Consider the following 26,273-nt stretch of genomic DNA (forward strand, 5'->3'; position numbering starts at 1 on the left):
TTCAGGTATACAAGGAAAAATACTTTGACATACGGAGGATGTGCATGGATTTCAGATTCTGGTGTCAGAAAATATTTCTATTTCTCAGAATTTTATCACGAGAAAATACAGTTACACTTTAGACATTCGACTAACTATTAGTAACTTTGCAACTACATGTCAACTAACTCTAATTAGTAGAATGTAGTAGACTGTTAGGTTAAGATTAGGTGTTAGGGTTTGGGTTGGTAAAATAAGTTGACATGTTGCATGTAGTTACTTAGTCAGTAGAATGTCTGTTGGCAGACCATCAAAATAAAGTGTTCCTGAAACGAATATTACATAGTTCCTGTAAAATTGCAGAAGAGTTCTCAAAAATATCTCAAATTGTGCTTAGGTTTGCCAGGATAACTGCAATCACACGACAAAGATCTCAATATGACCTCAAACATTTCTCATCAAATGATCAAATATGAGCTTTGCTATTCACATACATTTTTATTCTATGAAATGTGTTTCCAGTTTTGTTTCTATGGAAATTAAGAAGAAATATTTAAGGACATTTAAATACAATTTTCCTCTGTCTGGTCATTATCATGGGATTCTGGCTTTTTTTTTACTAGTTAAACCAGCAACATTCGGCTATGCTGATCCACCAGCAAGAGCATTAACCACTATAAACCAGCGTGAAAATTCATAAGCTGACCTTTCAGCAGAGTAAGCAAACCTGACGGACTCATTCTGACATTGATGGATTCAAACAGAGGAGACTCCTAAGGTTGGTGAGGCAGTCTGTGGTCTTGAACATACTTGGAGAGCACATCTATTCTTGGACAGGCACAGCAGTCCCTCCATCCAGTCTGAGTGGATGAAAATCTATCAATAATTCACCAGCGAGATGAACCTGAGTGCCGGTCTCCTCATCTCCCGTTCGTAACAGCTAATAAGGACAGCTGTAAATCTTCTCGCAGGATACGAGCCTGTATGACACAGCTCTGCTGAGCGGCACTATGTTGCAGGGAATTCTCAAATCTCCCCAGAAGTGTGCTTAGAGTTGGTACGAAGACAACTATGCCACAGAGGCAAAAGAGAGCTATTATGTACTTTTATGTTTTGCGGGGGAAGACAGATAGGAGGGCATTAATAAGATTCATCCTGTAGAGGCTTTCCTCTGGAAATCATAAACTGGACAGCATGTGCTAAATGCCTGATGCCTCTTCTGGCTGTTGTCAGGCAAAAAAGTCTTCGCCAGAAACCTCTGTGAATTGGCTTAAATCACTCATGAATTGGTTAACGCACCTCTCCTGTGTCCCTTTTTATTATTGTTATTATTTTTTTTTTTTTGTGAATGTAAGAATGGGGCAAAAGGCATAATTCTGAAAATCTTGTAATGAGTGGAGGAGCATGACCTTAATATCTGTTAGTATATTCTTTTTCATTTCAAAACATTTGCTCCTGAAATGGAAACATGAGTGGAATAATAAAAAATCTGTTGACTTTGCCGAGGCATTTTAAGTCTGAGCACATCACTTAATAAACTTCAACAAGCTCTTAAACTCGCTCTTCAGAATTTCATCCACTTAACGCTAGGTCAAATAGAACAGTGGTGCAAGGTAGTTTTAAGATATACAATTTCAAAAGGGATGAAAATATTTTTCTGTTACAAAAAATATTTCATTCACCACCTTGCCACCACAAATCATGACTATTCAATCAGTAATAACTCAAGGATTCTAGTATATAATATATAATATAAAAGCATATATATATGTGCTTTTATATTATCTTAAATATATTATAACCTGCAAAATAGCAAGTGTTCCATCTCTGTTTTTGCAAATAAAACAATCAGTAACCAACAATAATTCTGTTTAATTCCATCCATCCAGTATTTTAAATTCTAGATGAACAACAATAAACTGGATAAGATAGAATAAACTAAAAATGAATCAGTGTTTTGAAAATGTCAATCCGATTCTGTAGTGAAATGATTAATTTGTCACCACCTCCTGGTGTCCTGATATAACCTGCAAAAAGAGTCACTAAAGCCCCCCATATGTACGGAGCCCCTAAGGGAACATGGTGGTGGAAAAAATATAAGATGGGAGGGAAAATAATGTCAACGCTTTTGTGTTCTCTCGCAAATGATTTGCGTTCCCCTGAGAAACTTTGCGTTCACTCGAAAAACGTGTGTTCTTTACGAGCGAACGCAAAATATTTGCGAGAGAACGCTAAAACAGTGCCAAATAATTTTTCCTCCAATCTCATATTTTTCTTCATGTCCCTTTAGGAGCTCCGTACATATGCACATATTTATGTATAATAAATAAATAAATAAATACGTAGTCTAAAATGCAATAAAAAGATATAGAAAAGTTTAAAATGTTTATAAAAAGAAAAAAAATACTGCTTCTGCTATAAATGAGAATATCCAGTAACAGGTTAAAGTCTGGTTTGTCTTAAGTTCCTTCTATTAACGCACCAGTGGGGCTCGACAGCCTTAGTCAAACGGGTTGGCGCGTATGGTTGGGCTGCGGAGAGATTGTGAGATTGTGGTTAGGTCTCAGCAGCAGGAGGGATGTAGAGGTCAGTAAGCAAGGCTGAGTTGAGTGGGGGACGGAGGGGGGTGACTCGGGGACGCAAGAGTCACTGTCTTCGTGTTTTTATCATCTACGCCCGTGTTATGGAAATCATTATGAACAGCAGCTACGCTAATAATTTTCCCTTTTTGCTTTTCTGCTGTTATCTTGGGACGCGAGTCCCGAGGAAAATGGCGTCCGTCAGCTCCTGTTTGTATCCAGCCTCTCACGGAGACTTCAGATGCTCCAATCACAAAGCCTGTGAAGAGACGACTCAACACCGGCGATATGGACCCTCTATGGTGGACGGCACTGATCCTCAACAACTCGTCTCAATACCGGCGTGATTACTTGGACTTCCAAAAAGATGGAAATGGATAAATAGTCTAAATGTTCCGATCCAATCTGACTTGTAATGCTGCCCGAATCATGCACTGTTCCTTCGTTGGCCAGAGGAGAACTGGCCCCCCGACTGAGTCTGGTTTCTCCCAAGGTTTTTTTCTCCATTCTGTCACCTGATGGAGTTTTGGTTCCTTGCCACTGTTGCCTTGCCTTGGTTGCTTAGTTGGGGACATTTAATATTCAATAATATTATTGATCTGCCTTACTTAAGGTGGACGTTGACGCAATTTTCTTTTAGTAACAAACTTTGTTATATTATTTTCATGTTATCACTGTGAAGCTGCTTTGATACAATCTGCATTGTAAAAAACGCTATATAAATAAAGGTGACTTGACTTGACTTCTCCCACCTGCCGTTTTCTTCATCTCTCCCGAGTTTCCTGTAAAGAAGCTGTCATACTGATAGCGATTTGCAGACAAAGCAAAGTCATTAATTTTTCAATTGGCAGCAACATGAGTCAAAGTGAACTCTGGCATTCCCAATAAAAAATTCAGAAGAGTTGAACTCATGCAAACAAGCAGCAGTGTGATGCGGCCGGCGACTATCAACCAGGCAAAGTTGAAAAGTGACCAACAGTAGACACTCGACAACCCACAGAGTTTGAATCGCTAACAGTGTGAATGGAGCAAAAGCTCATAAATAATGTTGCATATTTGTACGAGCTCACAGATATGACCCAGGACAGCGCATTTAAGCGGGTTGCAGCTCTCCTGCGCTAACTGGCCTCCTCTGACCTACCTGGAGGTTGTATTCCATCAGTGATGTTTTTAAAAACATTTACCGAGGAACCAGAGGGAGGGTTATGTAGCAGGGCAAGGCAGCGTCTACAGAAGGACCAGATAGGTCGTTTTATCCTCCAAATGGGGCACAAGGCTTGACCCAAACGTGAAGGGCTGATCTATGTTGAGGGCTAATACTCTAAAGAGGGGTGTGAGAGAGCTCCTGGCGTTACTGAGATGGATCATGTGTCCATATCTCGGTAGGCCTTCTGCTGGGAAGAGCGTTTGATAAACTGACGACCTTGTCAGTTGGATAAATAAACCGGGGGAGGCAGAAACAGGTCATTTCGGATCACGCTCTGTCAAGAGATCTGTTTACGGGAAGCCACCTTGATGAGCGTACCTTTGCTTTCGACTCCTCAACCTCAAGGTTAGTCAGCAATTACTGCGACAAGAAAAAAAAAAGAGCCTTCCAATGAGTTTCGCCGTTATCACTAGAACAACAGAGCAATCACTTGTTGGATAGGAAAGGGGAAAAATGGGACATGGAAAGGTTGTCTTCTGACACTTTTCCAATAGCCAGGTAATTGATATTGATTTTTTTTAGTGTATACGAGTCAATGGTTCTTAAGACATAACATTCATTACCGCCGCATCTGACACTCACATAACCGTGTCAAACTTTTACGAATTACAGCATCTATCTGGTCTGACTTACTGTTAATGTGGAATAGTTGCATTTATAATGCAGGCCTTATTGATTAAGTTCGGTATAAATCAGCAATACGGAGAAAGACATCGATTTATTCGGAATACACTGATATATAAAGGCAAAGATATGAAGTGAAGTAAATCCAATGTGCCATGAGCTCAACATCTCCGATGTGCTCCAGATTTGGGGCATATTTACAAGAGAAACCACTGAAATTGGCTCACAGAATTCACCCGTGGCTTTTATCTAAGTCTTCACGAGAGGCATTATTTGGTTTGTCAGTCAGAGACGGCTCTTGGGTTTAATAATGCGGGTGTCGCTCACTCCGTGGGTGTCCAAAGGGCTTGGCAATTCAGATATAATGGGAGTGATAAGAAATGATTGACAGAAGCATCTGGACACCTAGCCGAGCTCAAAGAGCAGGCGTTTTAGACAACCAACTGTGTACAATGGTGTTTTTCTCCTTTTGGTATTAAAATAGCAAAAGAATGGTGGAGCTGTGAGCTAAAGCGGCTGTGACATTTCCTGCGAGCGCTCGGCACGTTGACCCCTCGTCTCGCGGGGACCAGCATTAAGTTTCCATGGCAATGCAGAGATTTGTAAAAATGAAAATGGAAGAGAGTAAAGACAAACGTGGAGGAAGAAGTATTAATCTCTACTCTTGTAAACCCAACATACACAGGTACCAAATTTATATTCGTGCCACAGAGCTGAGTGTCAGTGGCGACGTCAAGATACATTCCCTGTAGAGAATAATTTGCAATGTATGCCGCTACTTTTTCCCCACCTTAAAAGGAGGCTCGCATTGCCTTGCCACTTATCCTGAGGTAATTTTCTTAACACATTCAACGCTGTTCAATTATTCAATGTGCTGATTTAGTATGGGTACATTCGGCTCTTGCCATTCCACAAGATAATTCTATGTCATTTCTCAACGTGAAATAAATTAACAAGTCACCAGCTGGCGTAATAATTTAGCTTTAAATCTGTTGTGTGCAATATGGACCCAAATAATATGCACAGAAATATGTTATGCTCTGCTTTAAGCCACTTATACTATTAGTTTTTAAAACAGCAACTTAAATATAAGTTTAAAGAAACATTATTATGTCCTGAAAGGTCTCAAAGGTGTTGAGACTTTTTGTCAATACCATTAGATATCTATCTATCTATACATACATACTGTACATTTATAATTCATTCTTGAGGACTGGGGCACAAGCTATAAATACATAATACACACTGCCATTAAACAGTTTGAGGTAATTATGATTTTTGGGGGGGGGGGGGGGGGGGACTTTTATTCAGCAAGTATGTATACTTGATTCAATTGAACAGTAAAGACATTTTTTTAATTGATTAAAAGGAACAGTCTTTATTTACAATGTTGCAAAATATATTTATTTCAAACAGTAAACTTTCTATTCACTGTATATTCTATCAAATAAATGCATCATGGTGAGCATAAGAGACTTTTGGTAGTGCATGTAAAATCCATCAAACAAATTGTGAAAAAGTTTTAAAAAAAAAATGTAATTCCCATCATTTTAAGTAGGTTCTATTAGTATTGAACAAAAGAACAAACTACTACTTTTAGAGCGTTGAAATATTCTTTTCAGTCTGACGGTAGTGATAGTTCAGTAGAAAATCATTCATTCATTCATCAAAGTGAATGCTAGATGTATCAATACTTATAATACATATTTGACACATTATTTTTGTATGCTGTTGAACAAGATTAAGCTTTATACAAGGATAAACACATTTTGTGAGAAAATAGAAGAAGCAGGACATGTTTAACAAATGAATCCAAAACAATCCCATAACATAAACTTATATTTTTAAGCTTGTTTTGTCCCAGTACTCAAGAATCAATGAAATACAATGATAATATAACAGATACAAAGTAACACAAAACAGCCCCAAACAGAAACAAAAAAGATAACACCTGAAAATTGTATCATTTCATGTGTGCAGGGCAGGGCGTATTTCCAGTAGTAGCCGAGGCTTTTAATTTTAGCAATATGTATCCCCAGGGTCAGCAGATGCGGAGAAACAGTGTTTATCAGGGACAAACACTGTGGGCTTGTGGGTGTACTCAAACCGGGCTCCTTTAATCACAAATGGCTCTTCAGCTTCATTCTTTCAGACTGATATTCATCTCTCTTTTTCTCACACTCATATGCACACGATTCCTTCTAGGAATAAAAAGAGCAACACACATGTGATGCTCGAAATGTGCAAAGGGACCAAAGATGGATTACTGGTGCTGCGCTGGCACATTCGTTCTTTGAAAAATGACATTAGCCTCCAAGTCCCCCAAGATAAAACTAATCCTGCCGAGTCTAACATGGCACTTAGACTAGTAAAGAGCACGCCAAACTAATCGCGGCCAAATCACTGCATTCGTTTGCATTCTGGATGAGTTTTATTTCACCAAATGAAACTAATTTCTCCTGAAGAGAGTAATTACTGCGGTAAAAAGGAAGGGGATTTAAATACATTGGGGTCCAAAAGTCTGAGACCACTAGTGAAAATGTTTCAATTTTTAAAGTCTGATACATATTTTCCCCATTTTATTTGTTTCCCATTTAATTGTTTTATTTGAACATTTGATCTTTTGTACAAAGCAGTTCACAATAAAACAAATGCAATATAGTGTATCAAAATAAATCAAATACTTTATTTTAGTCATAATATTTTAAAATGTTACAAAATCTTAAAACTTTCCAGTTTTATATGAAACAATAAATAAATCCTGATATTCAAATCTGGATTTAGACATTTGGACCTCATTGTATATTTAAGAAATAATAATAATAATAATTATATAAACCTTTTTTATAAAATAATTGTCCCATGGAGACTTTAATTAAAGTTGCGCATCAATTGTGTGAGACTGCAAACATAACATTAGTGGCAATCGATGTGCTGTCCACCATCTTGATTGACCAATTGTCTGCCGTGCAAATCTATACCTATAGATTGTCTGTGGCACGACCGCGCCACACGGCATATCAAATTATGCTCTGCTAGTTAAAGAGTCTTTTAGCCAACATTAGCAAAACACAGCCATAGGAGGTTAAGTAAATGACAATCTTTTTAAAGGGGCAGGTAATATGTTGATAGAGACCCTCTATGGTTGGGTTTTACCCAAGAATTTGAAGCTTTGGGGCATGTTCCAGATCTCCGCTGGTGGGCCAATTCCCCTTTAAATGACATTCCACTGACTGACACCGCCTAATTTCCCCTGGTGAGAGAGGAATATGAAATTAAAATGAACCATATGAGCTGGCAACACAACAGTTTAGGCAGATGAGCGTTAAGGTGAGCTAATGAGGAAAATGTATTTGGTATTTATTTTTTGGCTGTGAGAAACGTTCTGTTTTATGGCGCCATCATGTTCAATCTATGTGTCCATGAGACGGCAAGTTCCAAACAGGTGTTCAATTAGTTATAAAAGAAAAAAAAGCAGAACAATAGGCATTGCTTAGGGGAAAAAAAAAACAATGCGACATCAAGAATAATAAACAACTTTCTTTTTTTAATAAATGCAACAGCATGTTGCATACATTGTCTATTTTTACCATGATTGTTAAATTAAAACCTGAAGGAAAGAAGAAGTTAAGGCGAGACATCAAAGAACTTAGCGAATAAATGGAGATGCTTTTAAACATTAGACTGAAAATCAAGTTAAAGCTTTATTCTGTAATAACAAGATAAGGGAAAGTGGGCTTAATTAGATAAGTAAACGGATCCCAGCCCTCAAACGTGTCCTATATCAGCAATGACAGCAGCTCTGCTCGTCTCCACAACCTCTCCTATACGGAGCTTTCCGAATTGATATCGCGCCGCCCTTCATTCACCTGCACTGCAGCCTTCTGTGGCAGACGCGCTTTTAAATGGAAATCATCCTGACAAGCAATCACTTCATAGAGTGTACTCATCCCACTCCTCCTCTCTTTTCTGCTTCATCTTTCGCTCTCTCGCTCTGCAAAGGCACCGAACGCATCTACAAGTGGGAAGTTAACTCAACATTAGCATGTTACCACAAGACGGTCGGCGTACTGTTTTATAAAGCTGTGAAATTATGTTCATGAAAAACAGGTCACAGGCCAAACAAATAAAAAAATTATACTAGAAAAAAAAAATAGATAGACAATGAAGCCTATTTTAGAACCACTGTGTTTTTGTGACAATTAAGCACATTATCGTCAGAAATAATAACCGAAATGTCTGGACTTTTTCTAATTGTAATTCCCATTATGTTGATTCTCATTCCATTCTCACATTTTTCGAATTAAGAATTAAACAAACATACATTAAAGGTAGTACACAAAATACAACTTTAAAGGATTAGTTCACCCAAAAATGAAAATTATCCCATAATTGACTCGACCTCAAGCCATCCTAGGTGTATATGACTTTCTTCTTTCAGCCAAACACAATCGGAGTTATAGTAAAAAATATCCTGACTCTTCCAAGCTTTATAATGTGAGTGAATGGTACCTTCGATTTTGGAGTCCAAAATCCATCCATCATAAAAGTTATCCACACGGCTCCAGGGAGTTAATAAAGGCCTTCTGAAGTGAAGCGATGCGTTTTTGTAAGAAAAATATCCATATTTATAACTGTTTATAACTATATAACCACTGGCTTCCGGTAACAGCCGTACAGGGGTCTATTTCTGGCGGAAGAGTGACCTCTGACCCCACGTTTATATACACCTAGGATGGCTTAAGGGTGAGTAAATTATAATTATTATTTTTGGGTGAACTAACCCTTCAATGTATAAATAATTATATCAAATTTTTTGGTATGAGAATTGGTGGAATCATGTTTATTGTGACAACATATTGTCACAATGCGTCTGATCTAAAATATGCTTCATTTACTTTAAGCGAAATATAAATTCTTCGTAATACCTTACAATAAGGTCCATTTGTAAACATTACTTAATGCATTAACTAACATTAACTAACAATGACCAATGCATTTGTTACAGTATTTATTAATCTTTGTTAACATTAATAATAATACAACTGTTCATTGTTAGTTCATGTTAGTGCCGGTCCATTACATAATATTAACGATATTATAATATTATCGTAACATTAAAAGAAACAACATTTTTAATAATGTATTAGTTGAATGTTGAAATGAACATTAATATTACTAAATGCCTGAAATGTAGATGCTGGATGTAAATGCTATGTAGAATTCAGAAACCCTTGTTCTTAGTGACACCGTTAAGTGAACTGCAGCCAGTAACCTTTTGCTCGTGCTCACACTCGTGCACACGTAACGCACAAGACTGTACACATGTATGAACATGTAAATATGTGCTGGATGCTTTCTTCTCAATAACAAAGTAAACACAAAAATGACAGAGGTGAAAAAGCAGCAGTTAAGAAAGCATCTGATCTTAGTGATGTAGATATGCTTGTTTGCACCAGCTCTGCAATTCACCAACATCATGTCGACAGATGAGGTAATTAAAATGACACAGTTATGATAGTTTGATTATAGAGTATATTTGAGACTGTAGACTATGACTTAATATGTGAGACTAGTTTGAATTAATCCCTTTACTTTGGAGGACACATTGACAGTACAGTACAAAATAGCTCTTTCGGCATTAAACTGAACATTGTATTTGAGAGAGGCTCCCGGGAGTGTGCGTAAAACGGCACATCCTTTTGATTTTCCCGGCAAAAATGACCAGAGTCCTTTACTTGAAAATCAGTCTACATGTTTTCATAGACGACCTAGGAAGTTGGGGATGGTTTCGTTTTTAAGAGCTGTTCACATATTGGCAATAAAAAAAGCGATTAATACAGGACAATTTTTACATCTAGCCCATATAAATAGATTTCACTGTTAGTTTGTGTTAACTAATATAGCTAACTAATGTCAACAAATTAAACTTTAATTGAAATAAATGAACCTTGTAAAGTGTTACCAATTTGTAAAAAATGTATTCAGATTTTGGGATGCCATTTCACTTTTGTGAGATTCACCCATATGTACATTTGGCCCAGGTTTTCCTATACTTCCTCGGCAATAGTCCAGAACCAGAAATTTCACAAAGATCAAAAGAAGACAGTCCAAATTTCCTCCAAAACCCATTCCATCATATATACCAGGCAACCTTTCATCATCTTCAAAAGGCTATTCTTTGAGAGAGGGCAATTTCAGACACACAGCTTTGTGAAAAAAGAAAGTCAACTCTCCATTAGTTTGTCTTTTACAAATTATGCCTCCACAGAAAACCTTTGATCCTTTGTGCTAACTTAAATTCGTACATCTAATATCGTCACCTAGTACCGAACGTGTACAGATTTCAGATTATGAAGACTTAATGAATCACATTTCTTCTTTAAAACCACAGGCAACTCTTTGTGCAAACATATGAGCCCAATGAAATCAAACAATTTACCATTAGTAAAAGAATGAACAAAATCAGTAGACCATACAGACACTTAAAAAAAAAAAAACTGCTATATATCATATTCAAAAGGACACACAGTGGCTGTAATTGTATCTAACAACTAGCCACTGTTAATAACCTCCCTTGGGCTGCACCGAGCCGCACACAAACGTAATATATCCTACTGTTTGTTAAACAAGTGCACATCAGCACAGCACAGGCAAAAATTAGCTGTCAACTCAACCGCCACGATCCTACACTATTGCACAGCAGTCATGTACAATCAAGTCAAAATCAGCTTCGGAAACATGCACTCGGGCACAGCAAAGTCAGCTCGAAAACATCAGCCCATCCGCTGACCTGTCCTACCTAAAACAGCTGATTGTATATCTAGAACAAATCCCCCTGCCCTATCTCTTTTATTTATGTGTTTCTCCTATGGGTATTATTTATTTTACTGCAGTGGACGACTTTGAAAAGATTTGCGTTTTAGGAGCTGCCACTATCTTCTTGCACAAAAAAGAAAAGACATTCACCTTGCCATTTCAGCGGCTTTCTTGCCACTGATGTCATCTAAGTCTAAGTTGATGACCCAGCACAGGACCAATTGTTTACTGTACAACAACAAAAAAGGGTCGTTAAAATCAAACATTAATATTACAATAAACAGCATAGGCCCAATAATATGCTAATTAACGAATTAACCTGGAAATTTTGAAATAAATTGAGTAAAATAAGGCTGTAATACAATTTTTTTTAATGATAATAAAAGGTAACACTTTATTTCGATTTAGACATTCTACTGACTAGAAGTAACTTTGCAACTACATGTCAACTTATTCTACTAACTCGAAACCTAACCTAACAGTCTATTACAGTTTACTAATACTAATAGTGTGAGAGTTAGGGTGTGTTCACACTTGTAGTTCGGATTGTTGGTTAATTTTGTCCAACTGAGAACTCGTGAAGAGCTTATAAAATGTGTAAAGGAGTCAAAACAGCGTCAAGAATCCCTCCGTCACACACACAATCGAAGATCTGCTGTGAGGAGACGTACCGAACATCATGACTATGACGAAAAAAACAGGCTTGCGCATTCTGTCCTTTTTAAGGTTAGCATCTTGAGACATCATGTCCGGTTTTAGGTTTGTTTACATGTTTTTTTCAGGGGTCTCGGTCCGCTTGTTTGGTGCGCACCAGGGTTCAGATTGCAGCGTTCACACTTATTCATATAACCGCACTAACAAAGCAATCGTACCAGGGTTCATTTTAATCCAACCAAACATTCCAAGTGTGAACACACCCTTATTTGACATATAGCTGCCAAGTTACTTATAGTTAGTAGAATGTCTAAAGTGGACCATCGGAATAAAGTGTAACTGAATAAAGTACATGCAGTACAAAAATACTACCTTTATGCATAAATACTTTTAACAAATACAACTTAAATACTATATATTTTTTGTATGTCAATGCATATGGTCCTAAAAATTGTCTTAAATTTTTTTTGGATTTTGAAAAAAAAAAAAATCATGTTTATCTTTGCTGCTGTACAAGTAATTTGGCTCAAAGGAATGACTAGTTTACACATACTGTGATACTTCACTCGTGAACGTGCTAAAGACAGCAAGGGTATGTTCCTATCAGAGCAGTCCTGCGACCCATTTAAGGGTCACAACCTGTTAGTTTAGAGCCACAGATCTATAGAATGTCCAGGTAGACACATCAGTTACAAATAAGACAGAAATGGCATCCCTTCCTCCCTCCCTTTCGATCTCTCTCCTCTCTGGCAGAAAAAAAGGAGCTGCTGCTATGAAGATGGATTATCCTGCTGGTGACACCGTCTCCTTTCCTTCTTCGCCATCAAGGAGAGCTTGCACAATTATGCCAATTAATCTTACACAAAAGGAGTTCAAATGCACCCTGCTTTGATTAGGTCTGGCTCCCAGACAGGTGCTTGCACTCAGCATGCATCCACATACACGCACGCACACACTAACGCAGATTTGCATAAAACAATACATCTGATTATGAATTAGTCTCTAATGGCATTTCCACTTAATGAGAGTGGTGTCTTTATACCTGCTGCTGTTTGCAAGGTTAGCAAGAGCTGACAGGGACGCAATTTAAATAAGTGGAATAAAACACATCTTAAAGCCGACATGAAACCGCATTTGCAACCCTTTTTATTTCACATGTGGCATATAGGGGGAAAAAAACAAGATGGGACTTTATTTTAGTAGACCTATCAATGGGTTATAACACTGAATTAAGTTAAATAATTATATACAGGTTAATTAATCAAATTAAATCACATATATTTGCTGAGAAAGTTTAGATTGTATATCATTTTTATATAAGCTGTTTTATTTAAGCTCCTGGTTTCTATTGGCCGCTTAACATGTTGTTCCGCCCCAAACTCACACCATTGGCTAATCAAGCTATAAATAATTTCAAGTTGCTTTTAGATCTTTAAAGTGATAACAGAACTTAGATAAACTAACATCTCACAGAAAGTGAAACACTCTGTTGTAAAGAATGAAGCTTATACAGTCTTTATAATGAATAACAGGAATGAATGTCCATATAAGACTATGTGTATGTGTACATACTCTAAGTGTGCGTAGGCATTAGGTGTACAAGACATTGCCAAAGGAGCTTGAAAGAATGTCAGCATTTTCCAGAAATACATTCAATTCTGCAAAAAGTTCCCTGGCTGGCTTCCATCTATTGACAATGCAATCAAACATTCTGACCAGACCTCGCTGACCACAATACAACCTGGGACATGTACGTGCAAACTTGTGATTTATCCATTTTTCTTTTTAATTACTTCAGTGTCAAAGATAGGTGAGGAGGTCTAGGTGGAATACTGTTCATGATCAAAGACAGAAAAGAACATTATTTTGTTCTAAACCACAAAGAGGGTCCAGACCGCATAAAAAAAAAAATGTTTTAATAAATGTTTTCCCTTTAATAAATACTCAGTCTTTGCCTTTTTCTCCTGACTGCAAAGGTGTGGCAAGACAATTCTTTAGATCCACTTAAACACCTATTCGACACCTAAATGGCTTTTTTAAAATTCAAATAAGGCTCTTAGCAATCTTTGTAACTACAGAACACTTGGTTTCCCCAAAAGAAAACAAGCACTTGTCTAACACGATATTTATAGCAAATAAAGCACAGCAAGGACTATTATCTAAAGTGGTAGGGTTTAGGAGATTTTCGTGCCAGGCGGGACGAAGAAAAGTCTTCCATAAAAAGGTAAAGATAGAGCGGCCCCAAATAGTACTTGGACACTTAAAATGTCTGAATTTCATTACATTAGATAACAGATAAGGAACTCCCGCACACTATCGTAACTTGCAATTTAAAATGAATGTTTATTAACACACAACGTTCGTGTGGTTCCGAAAAAAGGTCGTGTGACCGAAACGTTGTGTGTTAATAAACATTCATTTTAAATTGCAAGTTACGATAGTGTGCGGGAGTTCCTTATCTGCTTTCACGACTAACTTGTTTGGTCCTATTATCCGACGCAACTATCACCTGCAGGTGTGCGATGGAGTTTGTTTACTAATTACATTAGATAACAAAATATCAAACTAACCTTTCTGAGCAATTCTCTGTGATAACTTTTAGTGGATTTATGAAGTCAGTGACCTGCAATTAAGCATGCTAAACTAGGTGTGACAACCAAACCATTAAGCATCTAAATGTTTTTTTTTACCTTCATTTTGAACCGTATATATTGTTTTGCTTGAAATGGTGAATGTTTTTATCCTTCTTGTATATAAATGGCACTTATTTTGTCATTGAATGCAATCACATTCAGATATTTTTAAGTGTAACTTACTCAAACACTTTTTGGGGCCACGTTATCTTCTCTATTACCATAAGTAATGCGATAGGATTCCTCAAATTAAACCATAACAAACTAGACAACACATATTCTTTATAGTATCTATCTGTTTGTGAATATAGTGTTTAAAAGAATAGGAAAGAGATGCAAAACATAGTGAAAAGAAGAAAGACGTCGCATGGCAAATCAATTTTCTGCCTTGACTCTTCAAGGTGTAGACATGGAGTATTCATCAGCTTTGCTGTCCTCTCACACAGGACAGCTCAAGGACATCGACAGCATAACCCCTATGCAAACGGCCCGCCACTCTGTTTGATGAGCACCAACACCAACTTTGTATATGTAAACGACGGGCAGCCGTGGTCTGCACACACTGACAGATGCAGACGCACTGAACTTTGCCTATCTCAGTGTGGTCAAACGCAAGCGCTCTGGGTCGGTGGCATACTGCACTTGTATCAAGCTGGGTCTGGCTGAGACAGAGACATATGTTTGTTGATAAAGGCTGGTCTGGCAGGGACGCTGACCTCCTACTAAGTGTGCAGAGAAGTTGATTAACACCCTGCCTTTGCTCAGGAGGGAATATTACTGGTCACCTGATAAACCTGCAGAGTCCTGTTATGAGGGACTGCGTGATGCTTACTGGAGGTGTTAATAAGAACATCAGGCTTCATTTGAATAATTGTGTGTGCTCACTGATTTCTGCGCTAAATGTGCATCTTTTACAAAACTTCAGCACAGTTGAAGTGACGAAATATAAACATGAGTGCTAAAAATACATTGCCTGAAATATCTTATTAAAAAAAATGCCTTTAGACAGTATTTTAGGAAGTCATGGCCTTGCTGGAAGAAAAATCTCCAGCATAAACCAGTTTCAGATAGACTGGTCTATTTTGCTGTTTTTAGAAAGGTTTGTCGGGCTGGGAAACCAGTTGGTTAACCAGTTAAAACACAGACTGATCCAGACTATGATGTTTGGGTAGGCAGTGCACTTTCATTTTTGAAAGAAGTCTCCTATGTGCACCAAGGCTGCATTTATTTGACCAAAAATACAGTAAAACTATAATATTGTGTTATTATAAACAATTAATTATAATATAAATAATTGCTTTTTACTGTAATGTATTACATCTGTACATCTATTCCTGTGACGGCAAAGCTGAATTTTCAGCATCATTACTCATTAGGCTTCAGTGTCACTTGATCCTTTAGAAATAATTATAATAACAATAATACATTTTATTTGTAATGTGCCTTTCTCAAACTCAAAGCGCTTATCTAATATCACTCTAATATGTTAAATATAAAGCGACATCATTCTAATATGTTGATTTGACACTCAAGAAACATTTCTTATTATTATAAATATTGAAAACAGATTTGCTGCTCAATATTTTTGTGGAAACAGTGATACATTTTTTTTTTTCCAGGATTCCCTGATGTATAGAAAGTTCCACAAAAGTTCAATAGAAATCTTTTTTTGTAACATTATAAATGTCTTTACTGTCACCTCTGATCAATTTAATGCATTAATGCTGAAGTATTAATTTCTTTCAAAAACAAACCTTTCTGACCCCAAACATTTGAACGGTAGTGTGAGTAATAAAATATAATTTGCATTAACATTACCCACAATTTTTTTTATATTTTATATAATCATATTTGTATATAATATTTTATACTATTTTAAGGCAGTATGTTTGATAACAAGGCACACGTTAGAGATCCGCAGTACACGTCTGCAGAAAATATGTACCACTATGAGGCTCTTGTGTTTGGGGGAGTGAGCAAATAACAGAAGGAGATAGTAAAACAGAATGAAAGAAAGAGAAAAGAGCAGTTGAAACTGAAACACAAAGCCCACTAGAGACATATCGTTGCGACCCTTAGCAGAGACATGCTGAGACACGCTTTTTCTCTGGCTGCTGTAGTGGGATTCCACAGGCAGAGATGAATGGCCAAAGTCAGTGGCAGTGCTTTGTTGCAGTGAATAACAGAAATGATTTGTCAAAGACATTATATCAAAAACCAGATCTGGAGCACAACCGCAGTATTGTGGGCTCATCATCCCACAGTCCAGTTGACTGTTCATGGATCAGACTGGAAAGGCTTTGGTTTTGTAGCATCACATAAGACGACTGCAAATAGAGGAAAGGCTCGGCAGATACGACTAGTGACATCTGAGCGGGATAAGGGAGTTACCTGATGCTTTCTCGGAGGGCATCGTTGCCTCTGCGCCAGGAGATCGTGCCTCGAGGCGACATCTTGGGCTTGCATTCAATGAGAACGTCGCCACCTTCTTTCACTAAAGTGTGGCTCTTCAGCTGGTTTTGGGAGAAATCAGGAGCGATAGCTGAAATGAAAGAGCAAGTTTTAAATTATATTAAGAGTATAAGTCAACAGAAAGCACAGAAAATGTTTCGCAACTTCAAACTATCATAGCTGAAATTCTCATGAAAGTCTCGTGTAACTATTTTCAATGACATACAAAAAAAGGAATATTTTATAATCAAAACAAGTAAAGTGGCAAGACAAAATAAACTTTTAGATGATATCTACACACTTAAAATGTGCTGTCTTTCTCTTAAAAACACTTTATTTCGATAGTCCACTTTAAACATTCTACTAACTATAAGTAACTTTGCAACTAACCTAACAGTCTACTAATACTCTAATGAGAGTTAGTTGACGTAGTTGCAAATTAATGAGTTAGTAGAATATCTAAAGTAAAAAAATATCAAAATAACGTGTAAACAAAACAAATCAACACAGGAAATAAACCTAAATAAATGGGGTAATTTAAATGACTTATAATTACGCTATTCAAAGTTACTAAATTACTATTAAAACAATCCGAGTTAGATTACACACTAGCTATGTTATTGTGTAAACAGAGCAGGCTGAAAACGTCAGAGCTGTGGCCTAGCCGCGGTTTGCTTTGTGGTGTTCATTTGGTCACAAGTTTGAATCCGGCTTTGACATTTCCAGTCCCCCCTCTTATCCCCATTATTTCCCATCCTGTATCTTATTGTGCCAATAAATAAATGACACACGAAGAACCACTGAAATATTTAACGACAATAATATTTAACAACTGAAGACCATCATGCATCAGGCCAATTTTTTCCCTTCATATTTGTCCATAATTGTCAGGTATGCAGACATGAGGATTAAGGACTATTTAGAGCACATCCTCTCTAATCATTGTACTTCAAAGAAAGACACGTGTACGTGGGTACGTATGATGTAGAAACAGAGATGGCAGAACAGAGGCTTGGCGTATGTAGCACACTTTAATTATCACACGCTCTTTTTCTCTGCTAAGAAAAACAAAGGGAAAATGTCACGTCCTTTCCTCTTTTTTTTCACATTCCCCACTCAAATGAGTTTTTATTATGATAATTTCTCCGGCTCTACAATCTCCACACTCTGTCTTTTAAAAGGCACTTCAATTATTTGATCTGCGCAAGGGACTGACAATTATTCTCCTGTAAGTTCAGTTTCTTGGCAACTTTGGTGGCTGAATATTTACGGCAAATAAATAAACATAGAAAGCGTCTGTAAGCTTTACTGTAACCCTGTTCCCTGACAAAGCGGGAACGAGATGCTGAGCTTGATTTTAAGCGCTATGGGGAAAAACGTTAGCCTAGACGCACCCTAGTGGCAGCAAAAAGTATTTTGCAGCAAAGTGTGGTCTAGCAACTCTCCGTTGGCATTCGAGCTGGAAAAACCAAACTCTGGTCAGGCCAATCACATCGTGTATAGAGTTGGTGGGCGGGCTTAACATAATGACGGCAGAGTTGTGACGGTGTTACATGTGTGTCCTGAGTTTCCCCCCGTCACTGTGTATTTGGTTTATTCCTGTGTCTCAGTTTTCCCACTCCTCGTTAGTTCTCAGTTCCTTCACCTGTGTCTAGTTCATTTGCCCCAGCTGTGTCTTGTTCCCCTATCTGTTCTCTGTGTATGTAAACCCTGTGTTCTCCCTCACTCCTGGTCGGTTCTCGTTGATGTTAGGTGTGTTATCCTCTGCCCGTCTGCCTGTCTGTATCCGTTTGTTGTTTTGCTTTATTTAAGTAAAGTCTATTGTTTTTGGAAATCCTGATCTCCTCTTCTTCTCCTGCATACACCAACCGTAACAGAAGAACCGACCAAAAAGAAAAGGAAAAAAAGAAGATGGAGATCTGGAAGCAAGCTTTTGTGGGAACCCGCCAAGCTGTGTTCAGTGGGACCCGTGGAGGCCGCAGTAGAGGCGGTGGTCGAGAGGAGTCCCGACACCACTCTCCACTCTGGCCTCTCTTCGATCCTGGGTTGGTGGTGTCCAGTCCAGCCAAGCCTTCGTCGCTGGTTCCATCCAGCACCAGGCCCTCTTTGCCGCTGGTTCCGTCCAGCACCAAGCCCTCACCGCTGGTTCCGTCCAGCCAATCCGAGCCAAAGCCCGCTGATCCTGCGCCAGAGCCCGCTGATCCTGCGCCAGAGCCCGCTGATCCTGCGCCAGAGCCCGCTGATCCTGCGCCCGCTGATCCTGTGCCAGAGCCCGCTGATCCTGCGCCAGAGCCCGCTGATCCTGCGCCAGAGCCCGCTGATCCTGCGCCAGAGCCCGCTGATCCTGCGCCAGAGCCCGCTGATCCTGCGCCAGAGCCCGCTGATCCTGCGCCAGAGCCCGTTCATGCTGCACTTGAGTCTGCTCTGGAAGACACAGCGCTCATTGTGGTGTCCGTGGCTGTTTTGTGTGTGGGGGCAGCACACACATCAGCTACAGCCCATGAACCCAGCCCAGAGCTTCCTTCGCCGCTGGTCCCGTCCAGCCCAGAGCTTCCTTCGCCACTGGTCCCGTCCAGCCCAGAGCTTCACGTCACATCACGTCACGCCTGCCGAGCCAGAGCTTCATGTCACGCCTGCCGAGCCAGAGCTTCACGTCACGCCTGCCGAGCTGGAGCTTCACGTCACGCCTGCCGAGCCGGAGCTTCACGTCACGCCTGCCGAGCCGGAGCTTCACGTCACGCCTGCCGAGCCGGAGCTTCACGTCACGCCTGCCGAGCCGGAGCTTCACGTCACGCCTGCCGAGCCGGAGCTTCACGTCACGCCTGCCGAGCCGGAGCTTCAAGTCAGCCCTACAGAGCCTTCTCTGCTGGTCCCGTCCAGTCCTGCCGAGCCGGAGCTTCAAGTCAGCCCTACAGAGCCTTCTCCGCTGGTCCCGTCCAGTCCTCCCGAGCCTTCTCCGCTGGCCCAGTCCAGCCCTTCCAAGCCTGTCCTGGAGCACGTCCCTGAGCCTGGCAATCCCCCCAAGAAAATTTGGGGGGAGGGATATAGGCCACCTGAAGGTGCGTCTCCGCCATGGCCTCGCGAAGGTGCGTCTCCGCCATGGCCGCCCGAAGGGGATTCTCCACCATGGCCACCCGAAGGGGATTCTCCACCAGGACCGCCCGAGGGGTGGTCTCCTACTCCGCCATGGCCCTCTGACCAGCCTGCTCCGCCCTGGAGGCTTCCTGCTCAGGGTAGGCCACGCCCTCGTCAGCCTCCAGGGTGCCCGCCCCCCCCACCCCTATTGAAGTTATACGGCGCGAGGACGCGCCTTTTTGGAGGGGCCGTTATGTTACATGTGTGTCCTGAGTTTCCCCCGTCACTGTGTATTTGGTTTATTCCTGTGTCTCAGTTTTCCCGCTCCTCGTTAGTTCTCAGTTCCTTCACCTGTGTCTAGTTCATTTGCCCCAGCTGTGTCTTGTTCCCCTATCTGTTCTCTGTGTATGTAAACCCTGTGTTCTCCCTCACTCCTGGTCGGTTCTCGTTGATGTTAGGTGTGTTATCCTCTGCCCGTCTGCCTGTCTGTATCCGTTTGTTGTTTTGCTTTATTTAAGTAAAGTCTATTGTTTTTGGAAATCCTGATCTCCTCTTCTTCTCCTGCATACACCAACCGTAACAGACGGTTCCCCCGCGTGATTTCCATAGGTGATTTGAATTCCCTGCTACTTGAAAACAAAGAAGATGCTGCTGGCGAACAGCGGTCTTTCTAATCGGCTTTGGCCGCGACTCTGGATGATTTGGAGTTAAGAGAACGTCACTTAAGTCATTCTTAAAAAAGGAAGATGTGTTCAGAGTTTTGACGACCGGATACGGCAAAAGTTTAATATATCAACTAGCTCAGCTGGTGGAAAAACGCACAGGACTCACTCAGCCACAACCGTTCGTTGCTCTGGTTGGTTGTAGCGCTGTCCTATTGCATGCAGAGGGAATTTGAAAAACAACCGTTTATCCCGCCCCTCGGATTGAGATATGCCAATTGGGAGTTCCCAGACCTAACATCTTGATATAGGTCTGGCTTGCCAGGCTAGAAAAACGTCTTTGTTCAGACGGAATCAGGAATCGGAATACACTGGTTAAGCTGTATATTTTTGATTCAGTTAAAAAGAACGTTCTGTTATCATGATACACTGGTTGCTCATCTGTTTAGCAATGTAAATTCAATAGCGGTGTTCTGGTGCCATTAAAAATGTATTGCGGGATGTCAGAATTTTAGTTTGGTATTCTGACAGTGAAGCCTTAGTGTAGCTTTGGAGTAACAAGCAATGACATGAGTCTTGGGCAGGGCTATCAGTTTATCTAACCAATGGTAGATGGGGGAGGGTTTGGGAAGCCTGTTTGAACGAAATTTTATTTTTGTTGTGTGCTACTAGTGAGGCATAAATTAACTTTTAAACGACAAAAATGTCCTTGACAGAAAGTCACCTCTGAATAAGAATGAAATTCCTATTTGCCCATGCAATGAACAATATTAAACATCTAATTATGACTCATAAGTGGCCATTATCAAGTGCACATAGTTGAGATAAAGAGTGTAAGCTTTATTAATGCAGTCATTATTCTGTGCTTTACAACTTTATACATTTACAAACCAACACTAATATTTCAGTCAAACTCGATTAACCAGGTTTCACTTACCGATAACTCTGAGTTCAGCATTGGAGTACACTTCTCCATACTTGTTCCCAGCCACGCACTGGTACATTCCAATATCGGAGAGCTCCAGGCGAGTGATGGACAGGGCGCCATCAATGACCTGCAACCTCTCCTGAGGAAAACAGGATATCTCCGTTAAGAGTCTTTTACTGAGATTGCTAATCTGCATAAAAGCACAACGTGTCTGGGAAGGTAAATTACGTCTGGAGGTTGATGGAAACCATCATAAATCTGAGTGTTCATTACTAATGGGAGACACTGCGTAGGGAGGCTGCTCAAAAACGATGGTAATAAATCTGTATGTTTATGAGATGGAAATAAAGCCCCGGCTTGTTTACTTCTTAACCAGAGCTCTGTGGACACGTCGTTGGGAGGCTGGATGATGTTTGCCATTATAAACAAGCTGGGCTAATATTTTAATGCTGACAGCTTTATACCATTTTGAGTATGTGATGGAATGAAGTTTGCATATCTTGTGATGTTAACTAAACTTGTTTGATGAATATAGAGTATTAAAAAAACAAACATAAAATGGGTCAACCAGGTTTCAATACTCCCAAGACATCTTAAAACATCAGGACACTGCAATCAAAGGTGTGTGTGTGTGTGTGTGTGTGTGTGTGTGTGTGTGTGTGTGTGTGTGTGCAAATGGTGAATGTGATTTCACCATGTACAACATGTTCCTGGATCAACATCTTTGTTGACCAGAGTTAGGTGCCTTTACATCAGTGCTGTATATATATATATATATATATATATATATATATATATATACATATATATACCTTCAGACACAATCACCTTGGAAAGCATTTAGTTTCCACCTCATGTTTCTTCCAACAGGCATAAACAACATTTTAAAGGCTCATAAAAAGACAGGTTCATATTAAAAATTAACATGAGAAGTGGCAGAAACTCGCTGCTGTGGTTTAGAGAGTATTCTGTCCTTTAAGATTTCACATTTTGCCCTTTAACTTTATTCTTCATACTCAAGGAATACTTCACCCAAAAAAAAAAACCCGTCATCACAGCCATGTTGACATTCAGACCAACATGATCGTGCTGATTGCGAGTGTGACATTGCTTTTATATATCAGTTTAATAATTTTTATATATCAGTTTAATAATCAATAAAAGAGAAGTTAATATTTAGTAAAATAACTCCAAGCGAAGCCAAAAAGAAATCCACTGCAACACACAGATCTCCAAGCAACACAGTTCTATCATTCCTAAATTAATCTGTGTTTTTGAATGATTCGGCGAGTAAAAGATTCAACGACTTATTCATGAAAGACAATCATCCTGAATGATTCAGTGTTTTTGAACGAATCGGTCGGGAAAAAGATCCATTCATTCATATGGGCATTCAAGTGTTTCGTTACGGAATGATTCAGTGTTTCTGAACGAATCGACTGAGTGAAAGATTCCAAACTCACTTAAAGGTGCTCTATGTAACTTTTAGCGGCCTCTAGTGGTGATCTTTCAGATTGCAACCAAATTTTACAAGAGTGCTCGTGCTCGAACTCATAGACAATACCGTCTATTACGCAAATATCTCGGCGAATACTATACGGATTCGGCGAGCACCGAGCTCGTTGGGACCATCTAGTCGAGCTGAAAAGAACCATATAAGTTCCATAGTTTTTGGTGGTGTTTTCGCGGATATATTAGCAGAAAACCATCGGGCGCGCTGCAAAATTGCGGACGCCGGTGACATGACGATCTCAGAAGAAAATCGCTCGTATCTCTGGAACGCAAAGACCCAGAGAGCTCAAATTCGGGGGAGGAGGTCCCAGGGGAACCCTTGCCCGAACGCTAGAGTGGCAGGCCTCGGGGATGCCCCCTACCGGATCGCCGTTCGCTGGGACCCCCGTTTTCGAACGGCTATAACTCGGGGAGCCGGGCGAGTTGGACCTCGGGGGTGGGCTCGTTCGAAAGGCCCCGCCCAGCACTACGAACGATTAGAGTCTTGGGAATATTGATCAAAGATTGACTGAGATATAAGCCAAAAAACGTGCGCCTTTAACCGGGCGTAACTCCCTGACCGCCTACAATAGACTGTATATAAGGAGAGAGGCTCAGGAGCCCGCATACACGTCACATCCGTTGGATTTCGCGGTAAATCCGACCCGGAGACTTCACATAGAAATAGGAATACTGGCCTTCAGAGGTAATAGCAAAACTCGGCAAGTGGATCATTTTAATGTGTGATTACAACCCCTTCACACACAGGCAATAAAAAAAGGATTCATTTTAGTAGAAAAGTTACATAGAGCACCTTTAATAAAGGAAGTGTTCTTTTTCATTCCCGAATGAATCAGTTTTTGAACGAAACGGTTTAATTGATGATTTAATGTCTTTTATGAATAAATGTTATTAATGTGAGGAAATAAGCCAATTAATTTAAAATTTTGAAGTCAGAAGTTAAACCTAAGCAATAGCTAAATAATAGTTAAAATGTGTTAAAATGTAAAAAACATTATACTGTTTTAACTTTTTTCTATATATATTCTATTTATCATTATGTATCCCCCTGGATGTATTTGTAAACTTTTCAAACCAATCTTAAAAAAATTTCTCACTTTTAATGTAACCTGCTGAAAGAGTCACTAAGAAATTCCCACCAGATGTACAGCTTATTCGGAATAGCCCTCTTACTATTTCTGCCATTTATGGTTGGAATGGCATGCAGAGTTAATAATGACAGAACTTTCATTTTCGAGTGAACTAATTTTTGAAGAACTAATTTTTCATTTTCCAATGATTTTTCCAATACATTTTTTGTGTAGCAAGTGCAAAATAGATTTATTAAAGGAAATGGGGGTGAAATAGTAAAACTCCATTAAAAATACACACCTGTGCCAAGATTTATGCAGTAAGCATTATCGCACAAGAGTTAATTTTAATAAAGTGCTAACTGTAGTCACCACTATATAAAACAGCAGTTGGTCCTTCAGATAATCTGCATTTGAATGAGATGTGTGCCGGTGTAGTCTGAACTGGAGAGAGAGAGAGAGGAAGGGACAAATAAGAATTCACAGAAAATAACATGGTGGCATATAGCAGTTCGAAGTGAGGCGATGCTTCACTTTACAACTGCACTAATTAACCGTGACATTCCTCTTAAATCAGCAGTTTTGCACGTGGCGGGACCTGAGGGAGGGAACCATCTGCACGTCTGCGCTAAAACGCAGTGAATGGCAATGTCACTGCTCGAAATCTGTAAGGTTAGGATATAAATCGAAATGCATGACTACAGTTGCGGCAAATTCTTATCCTGATATGAAGTGCGTGTGCATGGCTGCATGGACGTTTTCATTTCCTAAGTCTTGATTTAAATCTATGCCTTCTAAAAGATGATAATGTGTCCTTTTGTTCAAAATACCATGCATGTTAGGCCTCATTACCAGTTCCTAGCTGTTGTAAACACTCCGCTTTATGTTATGTGGTACATTTTAAATGAAACTACTACAAATATAAGCTCGGTTCTGTGTAAGCAGTACGAGCTGGTATTAAAAAAAAAAAACCTGCAATGATACGGGTGAACAAGATCATTGACACGTTTATTACTAGATTAGCCAAGACACGGTATGTGCCTCACATCATATTCCTTTCTCTTAGTGACTAGAGCGTCACAGTGATTTACAAAGAAGAGGTTTTTAGCTGGTCACCTTTGCAATGCTGCGTTCCAATAAGGCAGAAAGAACATGAAAAGTCCCAATTGATTACGCACAATGAAAATAACAAATGGTATAAGTCAACAACCCATGCTTTTGCTACATCAGTGACCTTTAGTTATACAATTGATTAAAGCTCTGATGCTGACAGTGACATTTGGAGATTGTAATAATTCTGCACTGATTAATTCATTTAACCGGGATACATTGAAAATCAACATTTCAGAATCAAAATGTGAGCTAGGACCATGATTCAATCAAGAGATTGTTGTGCCCTTGGGACATTAGTCTGTCATAGTACAAACTGGGTGGTATTTATTCAGTGCTCAAAGAGATGTGCTTCCAGAAAAGCACAAGGCTTCATTTTTAAAACCATAAATGCAAAACAAAAAGATTTTATTGCATTTAAAATTAAAGTGCACCTTTTGGCAATTGCCTTGGAACACAAACACACCTGTAAAGCATTGATCATTATGCAAATATGGTTTTCAAATACAAATTCACTCAACAAATGTGGATCCCGACCAGCATAATCTGCATTAAAAATCCTTTCCGGAGGTCCAATGCATGTAAATGAATTTTATTTGAGCTTTTTTGACTGCAGTGTATTCTGTTGGAACCGTTCTCTAATAAAGTGCAAAACAATGAAATGGACAGACTGCTAATTATGCAGAGCTGATAGATATTCTAATCTGGTGGTGTGAAAGATGAAAAAAAAAAGAGTGACAGATGTAAGAAGAAAGACAAGTGACTATGGTTCTGAGCACATAAACAGCCCTATGCAGTGTCTCTAAATTGATCAATCTCTTTTGTTTTGTTTGTACCCACATCACATAGCGAAGCTAATTTACATGAAGTTTACTGATTTGTTTATTCACCACACCATAGTTGTGCCAAAGAGCTACTAGTCTCTAAAAATAACTTCATGTGCTGAGAGTTTGGGATTCTGGGTGAAAGG

The 26,273-nt window shown here is 39.4% G+C and overlaps 1 protein-coding gene across 4 annotated transcripts in view; it reads right to left on the reverse strand.

Moving 5' to 3' along the window:
* The window catches only part of cntn4 (contactin 4), a 175,525-nt gene that overhangs the window by 27,519 nt on the left and 121,733 nt on the right, over nucleotides 1-26,273 (reverse strand). For all 4 annotated transcript variants that reach the window (XM_056256197.1, XM_056256199.1, XM_056256196.1 and 1 more), the window contains exons 10-11: nucleotides 21,621-21,750; nucleotides 16,887-17,037 (exon numbers count right to left, since the gene is read on the reverse strand). In XM_056256197.1, coding sequence (XP_056112172.1) covers nucleotides 16,887-17,037; nucleotides 21,621-21,750 — 281 coding nt within the window. The remainder of the gene's footprint in view (nucleotides 1-16,886; nucleotides 17,038-21,620; nucleotides 21,751-26,273) is intronic.

The sequence above is a fragment of the Rhinichthys klamathensis genome, unplaced genomic scaffold, assembly GCF_029890125.1.
Source record: "Rhinichthys klamathensis goyatoka isolate OS25496 unplaced genomic scaffold, OSU_Roscu_1.1 h1tg000124l_1, whole genome shotgun sequence".
Lineage (NCBI taxonomy): Eukaryota > Metazoa > Chordata > Actinopteri > Cypriniformes > Leuciscidae > Rhinichthys > Rhinichthys klamathensis.